General features: G+C 37.1%; 1 protein-coding gene across 4 annotated transcripts in view; it reads left to right on the forward strand.

Annotated features, from left to right (window-relative positions):
- Positions 1-21,262, forward strand: part of KCNT2 (potassium sodium-activated channel subfamily T member 2) — a gene marked incomplete at both ends in the record, with an annotated part of 153,843 nt that overhangs the window by 125,499 nt on the left and 7,082 nt on the right. For 2 of the 4 annotated variants that reach the window (XM_082314689.1, XM_082314692.1), the window contains 6 exons: positions 759-870; positions 7,900-8,001; positions 10,900-10,983; positions 12,383-12,511; positions 15,449-15,469; positions 19,710-20,010. In XM_082314689.1, the coding sequence (XP_082170815.1) occupies positions 759-870; positions 7,900-8,001; positions 10,900-10,983; positions 12,383-12,511; positions 15,449-15,469; positions 19,710-20,010 (749 nt within the window). The remainder of the gene's footprint in view (positions 1-758; positions 871-7,899; positions 8,002-10,899; positions 10,984-12,382; positions 12,512-15,448; positions 15,470-19,709; positions 20,011-21,262) is intronic. The other 2 variants (XM_082314690.1, XM_082314691.1) reach the window with 1 other exon arrangement.

Raw genomic sequence — 21,262 nt, forward strand, 5'->3', positions numbered from 1 at the left:
AGTTGTTTAGTATTTGCATAGCATAAACTACAAATATCTATCTAGTTCTGTCTGAGGGCTGGGGAGGGGCTTTTTAGTCTGCTTCATGAAAAAGCTGTGCAATTCAGCCAGATCAGAGTTAAACTTTCTTCACTGTTTTTTGTTATTGGGAGCCTGAACATATAACTTATAAATATTTTGTATATGTACATATTTCAAATTGAGAACATAGGTATACATGAGCATACATTTTCTCAGCAACTTAAATTCCTGAACTCGCGAGAAGTATCAATTTTCATCTACGTTGCTCAGTCTGTGGACACAGAGCATATGAACAGAACTAAAAAAAAAAAAAAAAAAAAATCAAATGGAAAGAGTACATAAGCCAGTTCTAATAAAATGGTAGTTTACATGCAACCAGATACTATGTGCAAGCTATATATTTTTGCATTTTTTGTTGTTTCCTACAGATTTGTGTCATTTTAGAAGTTATTTAATAAAATCTCTGGTAATGAAATTAAGTGGTTCCTTTCTAGCATTAAAATATTTTATAAGCTCAACCTTTAAATGTATGTTTGCTTCTTTGTGAATTCTACAGAGAATGTTTCATAGCTTCCTTTGCTATTATACCAGCATTTCATTGTGCCAAAAAACACCACAGGTTTCAGGCACTTCATTAAAAGCATGGACATGAGCACAAGCTATAGCATTATGTAGAGCTTTATATTTGTGAATTATTATAATTAGAGGTATAACTGTTACATTCTTTTAAAATACAGGTTGTTCTCAAGCCTAAGCATTATCACAGAACTAACTCACCCAGCCAATATGAGATTCATGCAGTTCAGAGCCAAAGACTGCTATTCTCTTGCTCTATCCAAATTAGAAAAGGTAAGGTGATTTGCTTTCCCCACCCCCAATTTAAATGTTATAATTTTATCACTTTTTTCTGATTTTGTAACAATGCTTTCAAAACAAGTGGAAACAGTGAAATGATTTTATGGTTTCAGAGCTCATGTAAAAGATTATTTTTTCCAAATTCTACCCTCATTTAAGAATGAGGTTTGATTTGAGTTCCATCACTTTATAATATAATATTAATCCACCAACCCTCTGGACAGAGGTGGACACAATTTGCTCAAGGAAAATCGAATTTTTTTTGATAACTGAAAATTTAGACCTAATATGGTTTTCCAAGAGGCTGCCACAGGCAATTAATGTGGAAAATACTTTAATTGACTAAACACTTAAAATATATACAGCTTTTATTATAATGCATTTTTTATTCCAATTCACTTTAAAGGCACTGTAATTACATATTTTGTATACATCTCCATGTATCTGCATAGGGTATTTGCGTTATTGCGACAGTTTGAGAACAGCAATTGTTCTCTGTCAAAGGGCAGTCCTTGTGGCAATAAGGATAGTAACACTACTTAACACTACTTAAAAGCTAGATAAAACCTTCATATTCTATACATGCTAGTGCATGTGTTGGCATTTTCGAGCTGTGGAACAAGGAGGCTATATGGAGATAAGTTCAGTTTAGTTTAATTTAATTTGCTTGTCCAAAACACTATTGCTAAAACATTAGATGGAGCATAGAAAGTAACTTTTGTGCATCTGTTTAACTTGATAAATTCCAGGACAAGCCTCTCTTTCACAGATCTTAGTTGATAATCTGACCTACCTACCTCTGCAGTCCACAAAACTTACAGTATCACCTTTGTGATCTTTCAGGCCATTTTCTGAGTTTATGAGAGTAAGACAAGTAGCATCACTGTGCCAGTCTTCAAGATCTTTCACTCCAGTCTCCTCTCTTTCCCCTTACTATCAATCTAGACATTATTGATAGGTTCTCTTGTGTAGCCTCCCAATCTCTTCACATCCGATATCTTACATATCTTAGCAAATCTGAATTCATGCTAAAATCATTATCATTATAGAGAATTAGCATATAATTTGCATTTCCTAGCTGTACAGTATGTTTCCTAGATTTTGGGGATTTCAGATATTTCACTGAATTTCAGATACTTCACAATTTGCTGTACAGTGTTCACATAGTTAATTTTAATATATATTTAATGGAAACCAGCCTTTTCATGCAAACTTATCTTCACAGGCCAGCTCCTAGTTTCTTACACAGGAATTGAATTCTGCAAAAATTCAGCATGCCTCGATAAGATAGGATAAGTATTAGAAGTCAATCTTTTGCTCAGTTGACTATCATGCTTACATTTCAACCACAAGATGTAAATATCTGGGTGATCTTTTGTGATTTATTGACCTTTGCCTGAAATAGAACGAAGGCTTAATCTTGTTTAGGTAGTATTCTGATAAGCACATAAAATGAAGAACTGTGAGGAAGCTAGACAAAAGCTGTTACACAAAGAGAGGAGCAGTTTGCAGTGGAAGGCACATCTTCATTTGGATTATGCTGATCCCATTATCCATTAAGGTTTGCACTTGTGGCTCCTCCATTTTAGTACTCCCTCCCTCAACGGTGCCTTCAGGAAGAAGTAGCTAGAACTGGCTGGAATAATGCATTGTCGGTTTATTTAGGGCAACAAGTGCCAACAGCTGGATGGCGCCTTCAAGACTATGTTCCAGCCTAACTTAGTTCCTTGGTGTACTATAACTGACAGCGTTTTTTTTTTTAAACGTATTCCCTTAATCCATACAGCTTAGTGATACGGGAAGGTAAGAATAGTAATAGCTTTCCCAGTATGTGGTGTCTACAGTTGCTTCTGGAATACTCCATTGTCTGTAGCCTGTCTATTTCAATGCAGTGAAACCAAGATTTTTATCTCAGTTCTCTTTCTTGCTTTACATAGGCTCCTTCATTTTTCTAGTAAAGGTTCTGGAAATCATTAGAAATATTATAATTTCTTCCCTATCTTTATTAATTTATTGTACAAATGTAAAGTTGTGAATACAGGTTGGAAGCTGGACAGTTAATTAACTTCCCGTCCAAACTATGCTATGCTGAAATAGAGGTAGATAAATTATCCTAAAGAAAGAACATCACCTTCATTGCTGTTGAAGTTGTCTGCTGTTGATATTTCCCACTCATTTAATCTTAACATTTGCAGGGAGCACTTCACAGGTGGTGCTGTAGTTCATTTGATGTTTCAGAACTCCCTCATGCAAAATGAAAGGCAATTAAAAACTCGAGTAAAAATTATCTGATGCAGTCAAATGTACAGTTGATTGTTATTTCTGCATTAAGCACCTCATTTTCAGAAAGACCACAAAAGTTGGGCAAGTTACGTTCAGGTAGCACTGAAACACACATGCAAAACTGACTTTTCAACCTAATGGGCTGCAGAAGAAAGATACGCAAATCAGAGAAGTCCATCTGCTGTGGCAGCTGCAACTTTCCTCATTGTAGACATAAATCTGAACACCAAACTCAGCACTGACATAGGAGAAAGCAGTGGCCCTTGTACAACAGAAAAAAGGAAAAAAAAAAACACCCATGGTCTAAACTTAAAACTTATGTTCTCCATTTGTCTTAGATAAGAAAAAAATGATGTAACCACTCCCTCTTTCTTGAAAGAAAGGGTTTAGAATGTTTTGGATAAGATTGACACTTTTGTTTTCTAAGATTTTTTTTCCTCCCCAAGTAAATATTGCAGGTGTTAACTGAAGGATAAAAATTCTAAATCTTTAAGTGATCATTTTAAAATATGTGCAAACTCCTACCTCTTTTAATCAAACCAATACTGTGATTTTGTATCTTCCACAGGGATAAGCACGTACATGTTAGGTGAGTGGAAATCTATCTGGGATAGCCCAGTATATTTGCAGTGGTATACACAAAGCCAGGCTGCTTTTTTCACCTTCAATTAAGGACAGGGCATGATGTCCCCATTTGTTTTTAATATTGTTCAGGTTTTAAGCAGATTTGAAGTAGCATTAAGTAATAGCAAGCAGTAGTGATATATGGGTTATAAAAAAATAAATTGATACCTCTAAATTGGTGTAAGTCTTATTTTAGATGGATCTCTAATGATTTACATCAGCTACAATTCTAAAACTGTATAAATAATTAGCATACACATTTGGCTGTTGAACTGGCACGTTTTTAGAACGCTGTTCCAGATCAACAACAGAAAGTGAACCTGTTTTTGCCAAAAAGGTAGAACAGAATCAATTAAGAATACATAGTCCAAAATATCGTAAACCATTCTAGAAGTGAAGTGTTATCAATCCAAAATCCCTTATGTCAAGAAAGGTACTGTAAAGAGGTTTCCATGCCCAGATTTCTGGTCGGTCTTATATCTGACATGGGCAACAACCAACATTTACCAACACTAACAGTGTACCGAGTGTTCCCTGTAATAAGGCACTACCTCTGTCACCTTTATATGTTCTCGCATGACCCTCAAACCTCCCACCCCCATATCCTTGTATGTTTATTAAAGCAACTTTACATTGTTTGTACACAACAGTTAGAGCCTATCATGGCAGCTCCCATATTACTGTCTATATCAGAGGAGAATATATTAAATCAAGATGGGCCCTAGATCTCTTTCAGCCACTGACAGAGTGGCCAAAACAGGGCTTCAGGTTAGTTTGGGATTGGTCCTTCGTTACCACAGGTATCATAGAATTAACGGTTATGAAGGAATAGGTATTTATTTAGAAATAGTAAAAAGATAAAACCATGATAAAGTGCCTTAAAAAGCATTTGATACAAATATAAATAGAGGTAGAAAAGAGGGAAATAAACTGAAAAGCCTATGAACTTGACCTTCTGGACAGATATTCTCTGGTATTCTGACAATATGCAAACCCAAAAGGAAATAATTAATTAACTTCAAATTAAATGGCCTATATGGAGGAAGCACATGCTAAGAACTTCTCAAAACCACAAGTGTACACCTATTATTACTTAGAAAGAAAGCAGTAAGAATTCTGAACTTCATGACTTGAGCAAAGCCACAAATATAGGAAGACTGAGGATGAAGTAAAGATCTCCATCTATTAATAGCTGTGTCTTAAAATGTCATCTATATATGTGAAGTTCTACAGGATGCAGTCATACCATGATCTTTTATTTATGTTCCTAGAAATGATCTGTGATTTTCTTTAAGTAGTTATATCCCCTTCCTCAGTAATTCCAAAAAGTGTCAGGGAATGACCTGCTGGGCTTCACACTTACCATGAAATAGAACTGCTGGGGCATTCTGGCACATTTCTGGCTTCTGCATCCACAGTATTCTCTGGGAATCAAATAAGTCTGCAAGTAATAAAGCAGAACTCAATGCAAAGTGCCTGAGTAAAAATTGTATTTCTCACAAATGTCTTTTAAGCAAGAATAAAAAAAAAGGCAAGCCTGTAACAAGAGATGAAAGGAAACAATGTAAGAAATTTAAAATAAAAGGGGAGAATAAACTTCTAAGTTTCCATGTTAAAATAAAACAAATAGGAACATCCTTATGTTTATCATCAGAATTTTGGATAAGAATCAAATTAATCAAAATATCTCTTGCCTTATCCCACCTTTCTTGGCACAAAACCAGTATCTGCTGCAAATTTCTCTAAACAGATGGAAGGATAAACATAATACCTCAGTCACATGATAGGAGGATAGTCACTTCACAGCCAGTTCCCTATAAAATATTTTATGGCATGAATCTAAAAGGATTTAATGTAATGTATGTTATAATATGCATGTAGCTTTAATTTTGAGGTATTTGTTGTAAAACAAATCTTACAATCTTCCATAATTCTCACACAGGTTTTTGTTCTCAATAACAATTGAAGAAAAATATCTTGTACTTTGTTTGACCGCACTGCAAGAAAAGCACTCAAATATATGAGATCGAACTACAAAAGAAATACATAAGTTCTTGTTTGTGTGGCTTACACCAGTAAGCACAATGGTATGCTTATCTAAGTAAAGTGCTCTTTGTACAATTAGGCTGCTTTCTTCTTCAACTGTCAGAAGTACGCAACTTGCTGGAAACACCCCTTTGCTGCTCAGCCATCAAAGCACACGTGTGTGTGTGTGCATATTTGTGTGAGAAAGCGTGAATGTATATGTATGTATATATTTCTCATGGAGAAGAAACTCTAATACAAGCCAGTAGTATTTGGTCAGAACATAGAGAATGCTTGGAATAAAAAAAACCCCTGAAATAATAATTATTATTTCCTTAAAAATTTTGAAAACCCTTTAACCTGAAGAGATTGACAGAGGTGACATTTTATAAGGGACAGATTAATGTCATATTTTTAAGACCTATTTGCTGTGTACTTTTATCTGGAGAGGAAATTCTTTTTTGTGTGACATCTTTTTCAACTCCACTCATGCAAAGCCACAGAAATCAACAGGTGCAACCAGACTATCCAACAACGACAAACTGGGGTTACAGTGCTGCTGTTCAACAAAACCATGAGTTCGAGCAGACTGCTTATTTGCATATCACAGAATCAGAGCGTGGTTAGGGTTGGAAGGGACCTCTGGAGGTCATCTTGCCCAAGGCCCCTGCTCAGGCAGGGCCACCTAGAGCCAGTTGCCCAGGATGATGTCCCGAGGGCTTTTAATTATCTCCAAAGAGGGAGACTCCGCAACCTCCCTGGGCAACCTGTGCCAGTGCTCAGTCACTCTCACTGTAAAAATGTATTTCCTGACATTCTGAAGGAACTGACTGTGTTTCAGCTGGTGCCTATTGCCTCTTGTCCTGTCCCCTAGGCACCACTGAAAAGAGCCTGGCTCTGCCTTCTCTACACCCTCCCTTCAGGTATTTATACACATTGATGAGATCCTCCCTGAGCCTACTGTTCTCTGGGCTAAACAGTCCCAGCTCTCTCTCTCAGCCTTTCCTCATAGGAGAGATGCTCCAGTCCCTTGATCATCTTAGTGGTGCTTTTCTAGTCTACCTCCAGTAGATCCATATCTCCTTGTACTGGGGAGCTTAGAACAGGACACAGTACTCCAGGTGTGGCCTTACCAGTGCTGAGTAGAGGGGAAGAATCACCTTCCTCGACCTGCTGGCAGCACTCCTGCTAATGCAGCCCAGGACACCATTAGCCTTCTTTGCCACAAAGGCACATTGCTGGCTCATGTTCAACTTGGTGTCCACCAGGACCTGCAGGGTCTTTTCTGCCAAGCTGCTTGCCAGTCAGTCAGTCCCCAGCATGTACTACAGCATATATGTAGTGGATTTAAGTGTCTCAATTCCAAGACATGTAACATTTCTGTACTTTGATAACGCATCTCATTCTTCATGACATCTCTGAACTGCAAGCTTGATATTTCCTCTCTTCTTAAAATAACAAAAATCACTTCCAACCTGTAGTTTTACTCTCTGGTAACCAAAGGAATAGGAAGCACATTGTGGTGTGATTCTTCTGCCAGTGAGATGTGATAAGAAAAAGGCATAACTACAGTTATGTTTTTCTGCATCCCTTCCTCAGAAGCATCAGAGCCAGAAGTTTCTACCCCAGTCCATGTCTGATCTCCTCTCACATCCTCACATTCACTAAAATACCATTTCTTCCCTTTTGCATCAGATTCTGTTAATGTTTCATGTTCCTATTCCTAGTAGACTTTCTGGACCTGAATGAAAGTCCACTGTCAGCACCAAGGAATTGGAGCAGGAATAACAAGAGCTTTGCTCTAAGCACAGTTGAAATCCCTCAATCATTTTTAACATGATCTGGTAGAATATGCCTATGCGATTTGAGATGTGATGATTGAAACAACATATGCATTAAACAAAATCTTTCAACCTGAAAAACTGTAAGTACTGAACAAAGATGCTACATATTTGTAGAAAGAAAGTATATTCAGAGTAAAGGGATTTTACACTTTTGACCTCTTTCAAGGTAACATCAATTTGATGTTTTTATTATAGTCCTTCCAAAACCAGCGTTAAAAGTATTTTCTATTTTTTAATTCCTTAACAGAAAGAGCGGGAGAAGGGATCTAATCTGGCATTTATGTTTCGACTGCCCTTCGCTGCTGGCAGGGTTTTCAGCATCAGTATGTTGGATACGCTGCTTTATCAGGTACTATGGACAATAACGTGACTTATCTTAACACAGACATGCGTTGTTACTACCTATTTTATTGTACTTAATTGTTAGATGACCTCTGTCTTCCTACATGTAAGCCATTAATGTGCGTGTCTGTACCAGGAACAATCAAAGGCAAAAGATAATGGAGCATGTTCCACATGATGGTACTAGCTCAGTTATCAACCCAAAAATCACCCAGTCTTTGCACAAATTCTGTTGTTAGACAATATAATACTGTTTGTGAACCTCTCCACAGTCAAATAAGTGGGATAGTTTTGATAAGGCCTACAGAAAATACAGATTATACAGACTAATAATGCTTGTATTCTGCAACAAAAAGGCAGTGCCCATTCCCACGAAGTAGTGTCTCTAACCACAAAAATCAACAGAATTACTTTTATGAGTAATGTATCAGTCATCTGCACTTGCTGATAGAGGCCTCAATTACTTCATTGTGTCCTGTCCTCTTACTCATGTTGACTAGGCCTCCAGATGACCAGTCATCATATCTTAAAGTAACCCATTCTGGCCCTAACAAGAAATATATGCAGTGGTTACAAAGAAACAGTGGGGGAAGAAAAGGCAGCACTGAACCTTGTTGCCCAAGAATCCAGGACAGACCTCCTCATGCAAAAAGAAGTGATGACAGTCAGTGGGGATAAGGGAAGGGCAACAGCCTCAGACAATTGAAGAAACATATCAGAATATATGAGGTCAGGACAAATGAAAGTAGTAGTTGCTGGTCTCAGGGTGGAAAAAGAGAATATTGCCCTCGCTCCTCAGCAGTGGCCACCTTTCTGCACACCCTGATACATCAGGATGCCCAAGCAGCAGCCTCCAGCACTAGCCTTCAAGGATCTAGCTACGCAGAATAAGTAGCAACACCACCATGGCCCGTGTAGTCTGCTTACCTAAGCAGCTACCTACTTTGCCTATACCTAGAGGTAGCCTGTGGACGCTTTTGTATTCAGGCGCAAGACATTCTTCCGGGGAAATTAGTTTACTTGGTAATTTGGTGCATGAAAGTTGTTCTTCCATCTCAATTCTACTTCCAAATAAATTCCCTGAAGGCAAATTCAACGTAAATAGAAAAATTCTTGGAGCTAAACTTTTCTCAAAAAGTCATTAATATATAAAACAGTCATGTATATGGACAGGTACCAAAAGCAGATAAGCCAGCAGATGTGAAGCCATTTATCAAATTCTAGATGTTTTAGAAATAATTGTATTTGCTTATAAAACATGTTTTTAATCATGTCCCAGAATATTAACATCATATATGGCAAAATTAAAAAAAAAAAGTAGATTAAGACACCTATATAGAAACAGATCTGTCATCATCAACTCCTGCCAGCACATAAGTAACTTCAATATTTTATATTTGCTCCTAGACATGATCAGTCATGCTATGATTTGACAGAGTAAAACCATTCACCAGAAAGTGTTTAAAACAGTAAACCCCACACACTCATTCTCACTCAAATTCCACCCATTCTTTCCTTGTACTCCTACTGCTCACGTGAACTGTCATTTTTCTAGAATTATCTTTCTTATTCCAAGTAACAAATACTATGACAGCAAGTCCTCTTTGTTCTTTTTCATGGTCCCATCCTTTTCTGTATGACATCTTTTTCTTCTGCATACAGAGTAAATGACATGGGAAACAGCAGGATTCATCTGGTCCTTCCTATTTTAGGCCAAAAGAAAAGCCTTCAAATTATCTTTAGGACACTGACTGAAAAATGGAAACTTGGTCTGGCAAATCCTTATGAATACACTTGGTAATCTAATGATAATTCCATAGCATAAATGATGCAGCCAAGATAACAAATAAGTGAAGGTTACACAAACTTTTGTTCTTTTCAAGAAGATGCTCATTGGCATTTACCCCATCACAACTAGAAGATTACGAGTACAAAAATGAAAACAGTTGAACCACTATGTATCAAATTAAATCTGTCTAGCTTCTGAGTTTAAACAAATTCAGATGCTATAACGCTAAAGGATTTATATAACACGTTTGTAAGGTATTTCTTTATTAAAACCTATTTGCTAGCTCCATATTTACATTAAGCCAAAAAAGCTAATCGCAAGTTGTGTTTCAACAAGGACTGATAGCCTGCTTTGAATGCTTCCCTACTACACCTAAGAAGAAGTGGAAATGAACAGTCCTACCACAGTTAGCAGAGCACCCACATGGCCCTCTGATTCCAGCAGCCCAGCTCATAAGGATGAGAAATATTTGTGATTTCAGGTGATCTAATGTCTGTTCCTGGTCTTAGCCTACACTTCTACGTTTAGCTTAATTTCTATCTTTCAACCAATCAGCAAAACACTTCTGTTAGCAGAGCAACAAGCCTGACCTGAGATAAGGCAGATCAACCCTAAAAAAAAAAAAAAAAATAGATGGACTGGCAAAGGCAAATGACTCGTTTGAACTAAAATAATAGCAGTCTCACCTTAGTATTACCCACTACTCAGTACTGCAGACCCATCTAATGTGTGACAGCATTTCTTTTACACAGAAGAGTTCATTATTATAATTTCACACCTAATAAGGCTAACGCCTGACTTCCATTGATCTTAGATCTACATTCATCTTCGCTTTCATGCTGCCTTATTATGCCTTAGTCTCTTTGAATCCGGTATGTAGATTGCATGCATATGCAGAATCAAATAAGAAAACTTATTTTATATAAGTAGATTCAGCAAAAAGAAAGGGATAGCTATTTCTACAGTGATTACGATACTTAAAAGATAAAGAGATTGATTGTAAACACAGATGTACAATTTCTTTCAAATTAACATGTGGTACTAATCGTTACCTGCTCATCTGTTCATTAAAGCTTTTTTCTTTCTTTTCCATCTCTCCTGTTAAAAATCTTGCAGTCATTTGTGAAAGATTATATGATTTCTATCACAAGACTTCTGCTGGGACTTGATACCACACCAGGATCTGGGTTTCTTTGTTCTGTAAGTTAAAAAAAAAAAAAAAAAATTACTACAGTGTACCAGCGAAGATTCTGTACCGTCTGCAAAATACCTCTACTTTCTTTGTATGGCACTTCCTTTTGTGAAAGTCCAAGAAAGGCCATCTGTTTCCTTTTTCACCAGGGGAGAAGCCAAGAAAATTGGATAGAAAACATACCCATTTTTAGTTACTTCCATAGCACGCTCCCCACCCCCAAAACCACAATACATTCTATAAAGCACAAAGGAATAGGAAAGGCAGGAAAACACAGGAAAAGTGCATTTTATAGGAAATAGCAATGGCAGCAAAAATTTTAAAAATTAAGTATATAAAAAGAACACGAAGCACTACCTATATTGTACAGCCTGCCTAGCGCTTACACACAGTGCTATTCCACAACACCCTTTTCCATCATAGGCAATAAAGGGCAGAACTGGATTTTTCATAAAAATAAGATGCATTAAATAGCTTCAGTTTAGGTGTCAAAGTTCAAAAGTCATCTTGTTATTATGTACATCAATATTCCCCGATGCAGAGTTTATTTTTAATATCTATTTTTTATATGTACACACACAGACGCATAAAAAATAAAACCAAAAAAATTTATTTTTTTATTAAAAATAGCCCCCCTTTCTGTTTTCTTCCACACTCATCATACCGCAGGTGGCAAACAGATAAATAGAAGTTATTTACCAGTTGCTTTCTGGGGAACTATAAAGAATTGCAGGATGTTGTTCTCAAAAAGGAAGTTACCAATGATGGTTTAAGAAAGTTGTTTAAATAAAAAACAATTATGGATTTGTTGGTCAATCATTAAGCTTTGTTACAGTGAATGCAAGACTGTTGAATCTCTGAAAAGAGGCTCACATATCTTGAAATAAAGCTAGTGTAATAGTAATGAAATACTTGAGATTCATTAAAGACTCTCTTATGCCATTTATACTTAGTGTATTACTTTCCTCCCACTTGCTTCTCCCCAAATATTCAGCCTGCAGTCTAGTGAACAGTTATCTGGCTGCATTCAAAATACTTGTGCATTATTCACTCTGTCCATCACCAGTTTCCTACTGCTGCCAATATTTAGTTCATTCTCTTGTATTTTAGTCAGATATGAACACTGGATGAAGGATGCCATATAAGTTTTTAAGTAATTTTAAAACAAGAACAGAATTAATTTCACAAAGCTCAACCATTTGCACTGCAATGTCTCCCAAACAGGGAGAGAACAAAAGAAACATTATCTACAAACTCAATAGCAGTTCCAGATTTGTTGTGGAGCAAAGGTGCAATACTGCAATATGATCATTACCAGCTAGTGTTAGTTTTATCAAGAGCGGTTTAGTGAACAAGTGATAACCCCTCAAGAGTTAAAAGTCCTCCTTCCTATTATTATTTGTTCAGATGAAAATCACAGAAGAGGATCTATGGATTAGGACATATGCCAGACTATATCAGAAACTTTGTTCTTCTACAGGAGACATTCCAATTGGAGTCTACAGGACAGAATCTCAAAAGCTTACAACATCTGAGGTACGTCAGTTTACTATACTTTTCTTTGGATTTGATTACAGAGTATACAACATTCTTTGGTCCTCATAAGAATGGGAACCACGTATTTATATTGTGAATGCCATATTTGCAAATGCACAGAATTCCAATAACCCGCTGAAGGTCTCCCTCTGCTGGCATGTATATGGTCACATATGTATACGGTCAGGGATCACATTCAGCCCCAGACTTCACGAATACCCAGAGCCAGTCTACATACTGACTTTCATTCCTGTGCTCACCTACAGAGAACTGACTGACTGAAAACAAGGGGCAGCTCAGGTACTGATAGGACAGGCTAGGATAGTTTGCTCTAGTCTGAACTTGCATGGGATGAATAAAGGCAGTATCCATTACAAGGTGTATGACCAGGTCCTGTATCAGGTGTGACAAGAATGTCAACACTATATCTCAAAAGAGGTGGCATTTCAGTATTCACATGAATTTCTAACTAGAAATGAGCAAAAAGAGCATAAATTAATGTTATTAAAAGTATTGTGAGATTTCTCTAAATTTAGCTGCCAAACAGTGGTAATTTTTTGTACATCTCTATTTATCTGTCTGCCATATAAATGTATACATTTCTCCCTAGATATATATATAAAGAATGACAAAAATACTTTTTCCTGACTATTTAACATACATTTTTTTGTTTGTGCAGCTTTTATTTCTGTCATGTATAAGCCATTTGTCTACGTGACCATTAATACTGGCATCTCATTAAACCATGGCTCAAATACAGCTCTAAAATGCAACAGTGAACAACTTTCTCCTTTCTTCTGAAATACTCATACATAGTTTATTGATTTCCAAGACAGACAATTTGTATTTTATCTTCAATATTTCAGAAAAATGTTATAAAACATTAAGCCATGTAATGCTTAACTGTAAGATTTATCTTGGAGGAAGTACAAACATTTAGTTAAAGTTAATTTAAAAATAAGGGTTACAAAAAGCTATGCAAGATTTTTCAAAGTTCACTAGTGTCTCTCTTTGTGGACCACCAATACGCCTACAAGTGGCTTTTACAGCTTAGCCAGTGGAGTGTGCCACTGCTATAATGTAAGTGGGTTTTTTTTTAAATGTAGCAGCATTAACATAATCCTTCAAAATCATTCCTTGGAGAAGAATATAGGCAGCATCACTGCTAATATGAAAAAAAGTCTGTCACAGCTTTCAACAAAACAGAGGACGTGCCAGATTTTAAGAATTCATTAAATAAGGATAAGTAAGATAAGATTTGTGGCAATGCTTTATTCTCACATTCACAGCTAGCTATTTAACTTCAGGTCCAAAAAAGAGAATCAAGAACAGTTGAACTGTGAGCATACAACATACTGTTAGGAGTGCATTTTAGTGGCCTATTTCTTTTCTGCATTTTCACATACTTTGAAACACACAGGCTGACTGGCAAACAGCATCTGTACAGGGGAGGGGAACTGTAAGAGTAACACTCAGCTTTTCTACATGAACCATTTTTTTTGGCAGGGCGTTGGGGTTGTGGTAAGCATACACACTCAAGTAAGTCTTCTGAGGCAAGCTTAACTGATAAATTAAAGATCATTCAAATGTTTTGCTGAAAACAAGGTTTGGGACCATCAGTCACTTAACTCTAAACTCACAATTTTACTATAACATTGGAAACCTCTGGGGCCTGTACACATGCAGCTGCTCACGTGCTTGATCAGACCAGGCAGAGATTTAGTTTAAGATAGTTATTGATTGTGATTTACAAAGATGCAATTTCTTAAAACATTCAGACACTGAAACCAGCCTGGAAGCCACTGTCCAATAGATAGGAGGAGTTCTACTATTACTGCCTACCAGCTTTCACAGGTAATCTCATGAAGAGTTTGAGTTAAATCAGGTAGAGGAAGAAGGGGGGCAGAAATCTCCTAGTTGAGTTTTCAAATTGTCAGGTACAGGCCTAATGTGGAAGCATGGCACTGTCTTTGTTTATTAAGTGAAGTAAAAGCATTTACTCTTTTTAAAAAGTTCAAGGCTTTGAATGCAGACCTCCAGTGGTATTTTCACACTTAAATACTTCAGCAGTTTCTTGTTTAGTGGGTGAGTATTTGTGAAATTCTTCCCCTTCTAGAGAGGGGCAGGGCAATCTTCCCTAACCTAGCTCTTCCCCGTCTATATATGGGGAATACAAAACAGCAACATCTAGCTCTGCTTCTGTAGTCTTTATAGGGAGATACCTACAAATGCAGAGATGCTGAAAACTGTACTCTCTCTCCAAAGTGTTTCTTTTTGAAGTTAAAGGAATTTTTAACTAGTTGCACTAATAAAATAATATTAGCGTGGGCTATCATTTTAGCTTTTCAATATATTAAGCCAGAAACGCTTTAAAATATCGTTGGATGAGAACTTTAAAATGGAGGTTAGAGAAATGTAAATTGCTGTTTTTCTCAGGAATTATGAACTTCTAACTGTAATTTGAAGGTTTCCAATTCACAGGACCTCCAATGTGTATATCAATTTGAGTTTAAACAGACTCATAAAACTTAATTTGTATTGCACACACCTGGAAGCTGTCAGTTAATGGTTAACTTGAGTCACAATATGCCAATATTAATAATTCTATATGTATGATTTCTCCCTTGACACCCCCTTTTTGTACTATGCAAATGAGAAGTCCTCACTTCACTCTGACAGATAAATATAATTTCTTTAAAAAGAAAGCAAGTTTTCAGTGATCGAGTTACTAAATAACAAGCAAATCTAGCCTGCCTCTCAATGACCTGCACCTATGACTCAAACCATTTCCATTTCATAAAAAAAAAGATACGAAGTCTTCCTTACTGCCTCTGTAGCTGATTTTCTGTGATTCCTGTTAAACAGTCCATGTCTGTTTCTTTAGATTCACTTCTGTTTAAATTGTCTTTTGTTTTCTTTTTCCCCTTCCTTTGTCAGTCACGAGAAATGGCTTCACAAGTAAGTATTTGCTTATTGTCTGCCTGTTTCTGGGTGTCGTGGTTTAAGCCCAGTAGGCACTAAGCACCACACAGCCGCTTGCTCGCCTTCCCCACAATGGGATGGGGGAGAGAATCAGAAGGGTAAAAGTGAGAAAACTTGTGGGCTGAGATAAAGACAGTTTAATAGGTAAAGCAAAAGCTGTGCGCGCAAGGAAAGCAAAGCAAGGAACTCGCTCACTACTTCCCATCAGCAGGCAGGTGTTCAGCCATCTTCAGGAAAGCAGGGCTCCATGATGCATACTTGGGGAGACAAATGCCGTAATTCCGCAAGTCCCCCCATTCCTTCACCTTCCTCCAGCGTTTATTGCTGAACTCGGTGCCATATGGTATGGAATATCCCTCTGGTCAGTTGGGGTCAGCTGTCCTGGCTGTGTTCCCTTCCCAGCTTCTTGCGCACCCCCAGCCTATTCACCAGCAGGGCACCGTGAGAAGCAGAAAATGCCTTGATACTGTGTAAGCGCTGCTCGGCACTAACTGAAACATCCCTGTTTTACCAACACCGTTTTCATGACAAATCCAAAACACAGCCTCATACAAGCTACTATGAAGAAATTTAACTCTATCCCAGCCAAAAACATTACACTGGGTTAAACCCTGGGAGTAAATCCTTACAGGAAATGGAACTATGCAATGGATCATCCTTGAGTAAATAAAGCTTAAAGCAACATTGTTCTGGACACAAACATCTAATTAAAAATCTGAAGGATGAAAGACTGGGGCTTTCAAAAAAGCCCCATGGAATTTGGTCCCTATTGGGCCTGTCCCTATTGAATTCTGAAGATAACAGATCATCCTTCCAGTCTGGTGAAAGCCTTGATCCTAAACCCCTTAAATGCTAATGGACAAAAATCCCCAAGTTTATCATAAAAGGAATATGTGGCTGTATCTAACTATGGTTCAGACAGCTGTTGGAGCAAAAAAGCATTCCTAGGTGCACCTAGGTGCAATTAAAGGCTATTGGCAGACAGAACAGTAAAGTTATTTGAACATAAAACTTGCCGTTAGATAAAAATAAGACATTGCTTCAGAACAGAATAGATGAATCTGCACATTAAAACTGTTTCGTATTTTACACACTTAGCTTCCAGGGAGCAGCAAGGCAAGGGAACAAAGATCCAAGAAACTAACTGATGTTTGGTGTTGTAGTGTTGTTATCGCCATACTCACAGCCGCCCTGACCATCTCAAATATGAGCACTGGTGTGTTCATGACTACATTCCTGTTTCTGCCACATGTTGGCCAACCTGAGCTAGTGTTTAAATAAGGGTGCAAAACATCTTATTAGAGCACCTTGCCCAAGTGGAAAAGCCCCTGTGGGTCACAGATGTCCAGCAGCACAAGTGAGCAATCACACTCATTTGGGCACACAGTCTGATACTTGAGATGAGAATTTGCCTTTAAAAAAAAAAAAAAAAACCAAAACCACAAACCAAAACAACAAACACCTACTCACACAAAGAAACCTGAAACTTAAAAAAAAAAAAAAATTAAAGGCAAATGTTTCTTCACTTTATGTGCGACATACAGATTTTTCCCCAGTAAAAGTAGTGGTGATTATGTAAAGACTGAACGCACACCTTGGTATTTTCCAGAGATTTCACCATGTTTCTCTTTAAGGAATCTCAAAAAAAAAAAACAAAACCAAAACCGTACACTTCATAAAACATAAGATGATCAATTACTGCTATATAGTAGTAGTGACACCATATCATCAGTTATGTTTCTCATACAGCAGGTTTACAAACTATGCAAAAAGGAAATGAAATGAAAAGAAATTAAAGGAACCAAACCTGAAAATAAATTGATGATTGTTACAAAAGTATTTTTAAAGAAAGTTCGAAACTGATTAAAACAGAGGGGGACGCAGAAGTACTCTGCGCTGGGCTTTTATCCTCTATGTCTTGAACAGCTGCCACTGGCAGGCATGCTTTTGTGCAGCCTTTGAAAGAGGGTTTGGGTTTCTTTGGTTTTGCTTTGTCTTTAAACAGTTTAATTTTTTCCTCCTGCATACAGGGAAGGGCCATTCTCCACACCTTTCTCAACAGGTACCCTAAAAACTGAATAGTCACCCAAGTAAATATTTATCATCTTCATTTTTGGTTTCAGCTCACCTATCCCAGTGTTTCAAAAGTTCAAGCTAAGGATTTACCAATTCACAGAATCAGAAGACTTGTTCTTTTACTTGGCCTCCCCTAATTAATCTCTGGCTCAAAAAATGTGACTTACCCTCCTGTAATAATTAGGATGATTGGTCTCTGCCTTTCCAATACTACTGCCAGCAACTCCAGATGGCTGTTTTATCAAGAGCTGGACAAGGAAAGCTACCAACGTAGACAGGAAGAAAGGCAAAACAAGACCATCCTTTATACTCAGTTTGTATCAGATTTGTTCACACCAAATAGACTCTTCCCATCCATAAGTAGCACCTTATCATATGGAATGTACTTTGCTTACCTTAATCCGTACTGTAAAGTACATGCAAACCCAAAATGTCAATTTAAAATAACAAACAACAACAACAAAATCAAACAGCATTCCTGTACACAGGCATTCAGGGTTGTCTCTTATGCTCTACCCAAAATAACATCAGCTGAGTCAGTAACAAAACTTCAAAAATCATGTAATTTTTCAGAAAAAACCCTTTCTATTGCAGACTAAGCTGAAGAGCCTCAATAAATTAGTAGGTCTTTGCATGAGGCTTATTGCAAGGTCCTAGTCTAGAATATTAAAATGTGATTTTGCTTGAAGTACTACAACATAAGCATATTTAGTGCTCTTTATTATTGGGTTTGATTGTTTTTTTCTTGGGTGGTTTTTTTTTTTTTTTTACACAGATAAAAGCTAGTCCGTGCAAAAGGGAAAAAATTACTATCTTTCTCACACTGTCAGACTTACTCCTATCAAATATTATTTTATGGACTCCAGGAACCTTAAGAGATTCTGTGTGGGAGAGGATGCTGAGCCTCTTAAAGAAAGGTTATATTCAACATTGATGAGGTCAACAGAATCTTGCTTTCAGATTTTGTATTAATGGGAAAAGGCCTTTAGAACCTCAGTAGCTCTTCAGTTAAATTTGCTTTATTCGCTGTTCACTTCCAGCATACTGTGAACTCCTGTTCTTGGCGAGTCGTACAAACTGAGCCAGCTCCACTTCAAGTCATCTTTGGTTTATACTTCTTTTTTTTTTTTTATTTTAAACACTGAACATGCTGAAATCAGTCACCAGTAACTTGGTAATATGACTGCACTGATACCAGCAAGGGCTTCACTATTTCATTGTCAATAAAAGACATGTTTCGAAGATCACAACAGTAACTCAGGATTATAATGAAGTAGTTTTGAAACGAGAAGGTAATAGTATTAGTTAAATGTAAAATAGACACTAAAACAGTTTTGAAGTTATCTTTTGAAATCCACTTGTGTTATTTCAGTACTACTGTATGCGCGTACTATTGGTCATACTTGGGTGACATGAAGAAAACACAGCAACAGAGGGCCAGATTTTAGCCCTTAAGTCTGCTTTTTTTTTGTTAGTATAGGAGTGAAAAAGCAACATCACTATGCTTTAAGGTAGGAATTAATTACCTCATTTGCAAGAGGTGCCCTGAATCACACTGAAGGCTACTGCATATGTCCCTATTTTCAGACACAGAGGCATTCCAGATATTATGTGCTGGAAGGTCAAAAATGCCTGGGAATTTGAGACACATGTAACAGGTATGTTCCACCTGTGGTCTTAAAAGAGTACTCAAAACAGTGCAGCCAAAGTTCAACTATTACTTAATGAATCCACAACATACATCTGAAAAGTAGTTACAGAACTTGAATTTCTCAAAATATGCACACTTGGAAGAAAGTGAAGAAATCATTCAAAACAGATTCCTAGATTCAAGAAAGGCAGTATCAGAAGGCTAGGATTGTTCTTCTCAGAATCAAAATGGAATCGGGCACTAAATAATGCTTAACTGCTTTTGCGCTTGAGAAATGTGTTTATATAAATGAGCTTTTTACATAAAAAGTCAAAGTCTAGTAAAGGGTGCCCAATTCAGGAACACTTGCTAGGTACAAACAGCTGAATCCCCTCAGCTCCACTGCAACCAAAACACATGTTCAATTGCACTGTTGAAAAGAGGAGAGAACATCTTCATCTGCTTCCATGTTTTAAAGCCCTTCATCCCTCTTGTCATTTTCCTTTCAAGTCTCAAATCTCTATCAGTGTGGAAGAATGGGAAGACACTAAAGACACCAAAGAACAGATTAGTTATCGTAGTAATCATCGTAACTCAACATCTAGTGATCAGTCTGATCATCCCTTGTTAAGAAGAAAAAGCATGCAGTGGGCCCGACGGCTGAGCAGAAGAGTACCGCGACACTCTGGTAAAACAGCTGAGAAGATAAACCAGCAGCGAATGAACCTTTACAGGAGGTCAGAAAGACAGGAGCTTGCTGAACTTGTGAAAAACAGAATGAAGCATCTGGGCCTTTCTCCAGCAGGATACGGTATGATTACTATACTACTTTAAATTAATAAAAACATTAGTCTTATGCAAAATGAACTTATTCTTAAGAACTGAGGGTGCCATAAACAAAATATTAAGTTTATGATAATGGTTTTGTTGGTTTGGGTTTTTTTTTATTTGGTTGGTTGGGTTGGGGGTTTTTTTGTGTTGTTTTGGTTTGGTGGTTTTTTTTTTTTGTTTAACTGAGAAAAACTTGCTAGAGTGTTTTTAATCAGTTCTATTATCACCCATTCCTATTTTCAGATGGAAAGCTCAGAAAGCAGCATGTCAGTCACATTTATATTTAGCACATATGATACGTGTATGCAGAATATATAAACATTCCCCTGTCATTGAACAACTGTGCCATATTTCCACAAACTTCTTGAAATACAGATGAAGATAGAACTGCTGTGAAGTTCACTCATATGTCAAGGTGGAGAGTTGTTTATACGTGAAGGATATTGCATTTTCCCCACAATTTTTAAAATTAATGCCAAAGTGTCACATTAAAGTCATTTTTATGAAGCATGTTTCACTAGGTTTTTAGGTGACATTTTTATCCGTCAAGTCCTTCTCCAGCAAGGATGATGCTGGGTTGCTTTTCTGTTTTTTGTTTGTTTTCGTTTTTGGGTTTTTTTCCCTTTTTTAAAAGCTGTTGACAAGAGCTCTGTAATACCCTTTTTAATATAAGCACCACAGCTGCCTGGGTTGCCTTTCTATGGCCTTGGCTCTGTAGCATGTTGTGTGGAAACTCCCAGAACTACGGGTTCCAGTTTTCCTAGAAACACCAAGAATTTCTAGATCCCAACCTATTTGTCTCCATAGTAGGTCCAATATGGAGCTTAGTGCTTTCTACTTCAGAAACACCAACACTGGGGTTCCCATACTCACTTTTCATTTGAAGAATCCAAAATATACTGTTTTACAAATGTGTTACCTTTCATTTTTCAACACAATTATTTTTAAATTTGACTTGTCCCTAAAATATCCATTAACTGAAGGTAAATGTGGCATTTCCTGCAGAATGCATATTTTTCTTTCTCCATTTTAACTACACACATTCTTAATGCAGGGTCAAAACATTTTTGACACCAATGGCAATGTACTACCCAACAGTAATTCTTATTGTTGCTATTGATACAAAATCAACTTAATTGTGAGAGAAGACTGCTACAGAATTCATGGCTATAGTTTTGCTCAATCTTTACAAATTAGATATGTAAATACAAGCTCTTTATCTCACACTCCAA

Source organism: Platalea leucorodia (genome assembly GCF_965183815.1).
Source record: "Platalea leucorodia genome assembly, chromosome: 5".
Taxonomy (NCBI): Eukaryota; Metazoa; Chordata; class Aves; order Pelecaniformes; family Threskiornithidae; genus Platalea; species Platalea leucorodia.